General features: G+C 44.0%; 1 protein-coding gene across 1 annotated transcript in view; it reads left to right on the forward strand.

Annotated features, from left to right (window-relative positions):
• Positions 1–236: 236 nt before the first annotated feature.
• Positions 237–4,007, forward strand: part of RIMS2 (regulating synaptic membrane exocytosis 2) — a 28,184-nt gene continuing 24,413 nt past the window's right edge. The window contains exon 1 of the mRNA XM_019663976.1: positions 237–738. Within this exon, the coding sequence (XP_019519521.1) occupies positions 597–738 (142 nt within the window). The 5' untranslated portion in view covers positions 237–596. The remainder of the gene's footprint in view (positions 739–4,007) is intronic.

Below are 4,007 nucleotides of genomic sequence, written 5' to 3' on the forward strand. Positions count from 1 at the left end.
AAATTGTATGTGAAACTGGGGCAAAGGGAAAGTGACTACTAAAAATTTGCCTGATATATTACCCATCTGTGATGCCTAACGTAACTGCATTTAATTAAACACCACGCGGGGCGGGGGCGGGGGAGAGGGAAAAGCTGGAGCTACTCGCGCGATCAGAGCAGCCCAGGGCCAGCGGTGCGGGCTCAGGAGCTGCCAGCCCGCCGAGGTGCTGCGGTCGCCGCCTCCCCCTCCGGCTGCTGATTGGCGGGGACCACGGCATCAGCAGCATCTCCCTACGAGAGGAGGGCGGCGAGACTCCAACAGCCGCTGCCTTCGGGATCCTCAGCTCCCTCCTGCAAGACCTCGGACTCGGACTGCGAGCAGCTGCGTCTGCGCCCGCCGCCGCTTTGATCCCCTCCTCGGCCCCTCCCCAACAAAGTGGAGGTCCCGGCCGCCCACACAGCTACGTCTGCTCGGGACCCGGCCGGGGAGGCAGGGGCCAGAACCCCAGGGTCGCGCGGCACCATCCACGCCCCCCGAAGCGCAGCGGTCGCCGCGCCCCAGCCGCCAAGACGCCTCGTATCTTGTACCGCGGGAAAAGCGGGTCTTCATCCAAAATGGGCCGGCAGGGCTTGGGGGGCGCCGGCGCTGCGGGGCGCTCCATGCAGCGCTCCCAGAGCCGAAGCAGCCTCTCCGCCTCCTTCGAGGCGCTGGCCGGCTACTTTCCCTGCATGAACTCCCTGGAGGAGGAGGAAGGAGGTGAGACGGTTTGCGCTGGGCGTTTCTGTTTACAGCTTGCGTCTCGTAGGGTCGGTGGTGGGAGGGGGGTCGCGGGGAGAGAACTCCAAGTAGCAGCGGTCTGTCCCCTCTGCGCCCGGGGACTGTGCCGCGGCCGAGAGACCCCCCGAGCGCGCCGGCTGAGCCTGGGAGTTCTGTCCATTGGTGATTTGGAGAGCTCCACAGGCGCTGACTTGGGAAACGACTTCCCTGGTGAAGTTGAGTTATCGAGTGCTTGGAAGTGGAAGGAGCATGTAGACTGCGGGGGGGCAGGCGACGCCTGTTGGGTGTACTCCATCCTTTTTTTGTTAACTGCAGTCTCGGTGTTAGCATTTGGCCTCAAGGACAGAACTACAAAAAAATTCAAGGGAAAGGTAGCAGCAGAGCTTTAAAACAGGAATCACAGCCTGGGAAAACTCAAGATCCGGATGAGGGGAAGTGGGGACCCAAAGGACAGGTCAAAGGCTGGCCGTACTAAGGCGGTTTGGGCTGTGGAGACTGGGAGCCTTGTGCACGGGGCGCGATACTATGAATGACGATGGGTTGTCTATCTCTGGCGTTTTAGTGATGTCTTTGTCATTAGCGATTGAGAAAAATAGGGAAGGGGACTCTGTTTTAAACTTTTCACCAAGTAGTTTCAAGTCCATCAAAGTTTTTAATAACATGTTTTCTTCACAAAGAACTTGCCTATAAGATTTAACAGCTAACATTAAAAATATAATGTATATATCAAAGCAAGAATTAACTGCTGAATAATAGCGTCCCCACATTTGAGATACTGTTTATTAATTTACTGATATGCTAGTTGCAAACTGTGTTCCTCTTTACCTACATGTCCAGAGTAGATTAGTTACCAGCATGTTTATTATTATATATAAGAGGATTTATTTTGCTTTTTTTCTGTGAGAATCAATGACCAGATATTAGGAAATCTGTAGTGAGCCCTGATTTGGAAAAAACTAACTACCTACTCTAGATCAGGTCAAAATAAACTTTTCCCCTGTTTTTCCCACTGTGGGACGGGGAAGTGGAAGGTAGAGGACCATATTATGTCTGAAAGTGGTCCTCAAAATAACTCACTACTTAGAGCTATTCAAGTTTCTTCTAGTTTACCGCTGCAATATCAGTTTTCTACAGATCAATAGAGGTTTAATAGTAGCGTACTTCCCTAAACATGACTTAATTTTCATGCTAATACTTTGCTGTGCTTGTTTGCTGTTCTGGTTTGTACATTGTTTTCTACAAGTAAATGTTTTAAAATCTCAAGAAGTGTAAAGAAGCCAAGAAATTCGAAAATCAACTTGAGTAAATGAACGATTGTAATGGTAGTAAATTTTTCAGTATTTATGATTAGTCAGGCACTGTTCTAAGAGTTTGCCATATGTTTACTCTCTTAAGCCCACAACAACTGTATAAGGTACTTTTTTTATTCCCATTTCACAAATGAGGAAACTGAGGCAGAGAAGGGTTCAGGAACTTGCACAGGTTCACCCAGATAGTATGTGATAGTCAGTTTTTGAGCTCAGGCGGTCAACAACGCAACCTATGACCTCAACTTCAGGCTGTACTATATTATTTACACATACTTGGCTACAATCACATACCTACTAAGTGGTGAAGCTAAAACTCAAACCTGGGTGTGCCTGAAAATACATATTTAAATAAAACATTTTAGACTCATTTCTCAATTTTTAATTTTTACACCAGGTCTTCAGTCTTGAGTTTTCTTCAAATAATCTGTCATCATTCCTCCTTAAATTGTAACTAGAATTGTTGGATTTACAAAGTACCATTCTAAAAGCCTTTTTGAGACAAGAAAAGCTTATATACGAGTAAATGTGAAGATTTTTCAAAAGTTAAAGTACATTCTCTTAACCTTGATTCATACAGACTAATACCAAAGGAAATTCCTACATCTACACATGAAAAATTGGAACAGATGATTTCTGTCTCATAACATGGCTTCTTAAGTGACCTAGAGAAAATGTTCCATGAGGAAGCCAGCATTTTCAAAATGAAACATACAGTTCTTTACAGGTAACTAGAGAGGAGGCACCTCCCATAAATGAGAAGATACTGTTGTTTTACAACCAAGAAAAGAAATCTGAACTTTCTTCTTTGATTTCCAGCAAAACTCCCACCACCCGTGAAACTCATGAGATTTTTTTAGGGTGTTTCAACATACCCTGCAGAGTTGTGAAAGTTAGAAATCACTAGCCTGGAGTCACAATTTTTTTTTTCTATTGAGACACCCACACAGGACACATGAAGTTCATGTGGATAACATACTCTCATAGGCCTACTCAGGAATATGTTACTATAGTCATAACTGTGAAACCCATTCTAATTTATAAAGAGAAATAAATCCATCACAACAGATGGTTATCACACTGGATGAGAACGACTTGTCTAAAGAGAGCAGTGGTCTGCTAACCAGTGTGATTCGACTATTCGACTAAATTAATCAGTTCAGTAAGCCAACCTGATTTTAAAGCTAGTCTTTTTTTTTTTTTTGGCTTTTCAGAGATAGTGCAATAGCTAAATAATCTCAAGTTTACTCTGTCGTCCAGTTGCATATCCTCATTTCATTTTTGTGCAATATATCCAGACATTACCATTCTCCAAGGAGTTTATTGAGACCATATACTTTTCATTCATTTCTTCATTCAGAAATATTTACTGAAGCTATTTTATGTGTTAGTAGCTATGGTAGTCCCTAAATTTGGAAGATAGTCTCCTTACCCTCTTATAGCTGAGAGTCTAATGGTGATAGGTATTAATTGGAATAACTACGTAATTATAACTATGACAAGCATCAGAAAGGTGAAGTACAGAGCACAATAAAAGACAAGAGAACCTAATTTAGGAGCTTGAGAAGGGTGTCTTGAGAAAGTGAGGGTTGAACACGAATTCAGGCATCAGTGATAGTTCTCAGTCTCTTGTGCCTCCTACACACCTTCGAGAACAACTTGCCCAGCCCACAGCTAGTAAGTGCTGGGCCTGGGATCTGAACCCATTATCTGGCTCTGGAGTTTATAATCCTAACTACTTTGCATATTGTTTCTTCATTATTATACTGGGTTTTCTCATAATATGCTGTATTCTTGAAAACCAAGTATTAATACAATAATAATAGTTACCATTTATTTAGTACCTTCTGTGTGCCACGTTTCTTTGAATTCATGACAATTCTTCAAGGAAGTTATTGTTTTCATCATTGTACACATGTGGAAACTGAGACTTAGTGAAGT

Source organism: Hipposideros armiger, unplaced genomic scaffold (genome assembly GCF_001890085.2).
Source record: "Hipposideros armiger isolate ML-2016 unplaced genomic scaffold, ASM189008v1 scaffold_412, whole genome shotgun sequence".
Classification (NCBI taxonomy): Eukaryota; Metazoa; Chordata; class Mammalia; order Chiroptera; family Hipposideridae; genus Hipposideros; species Hipposideros armiger.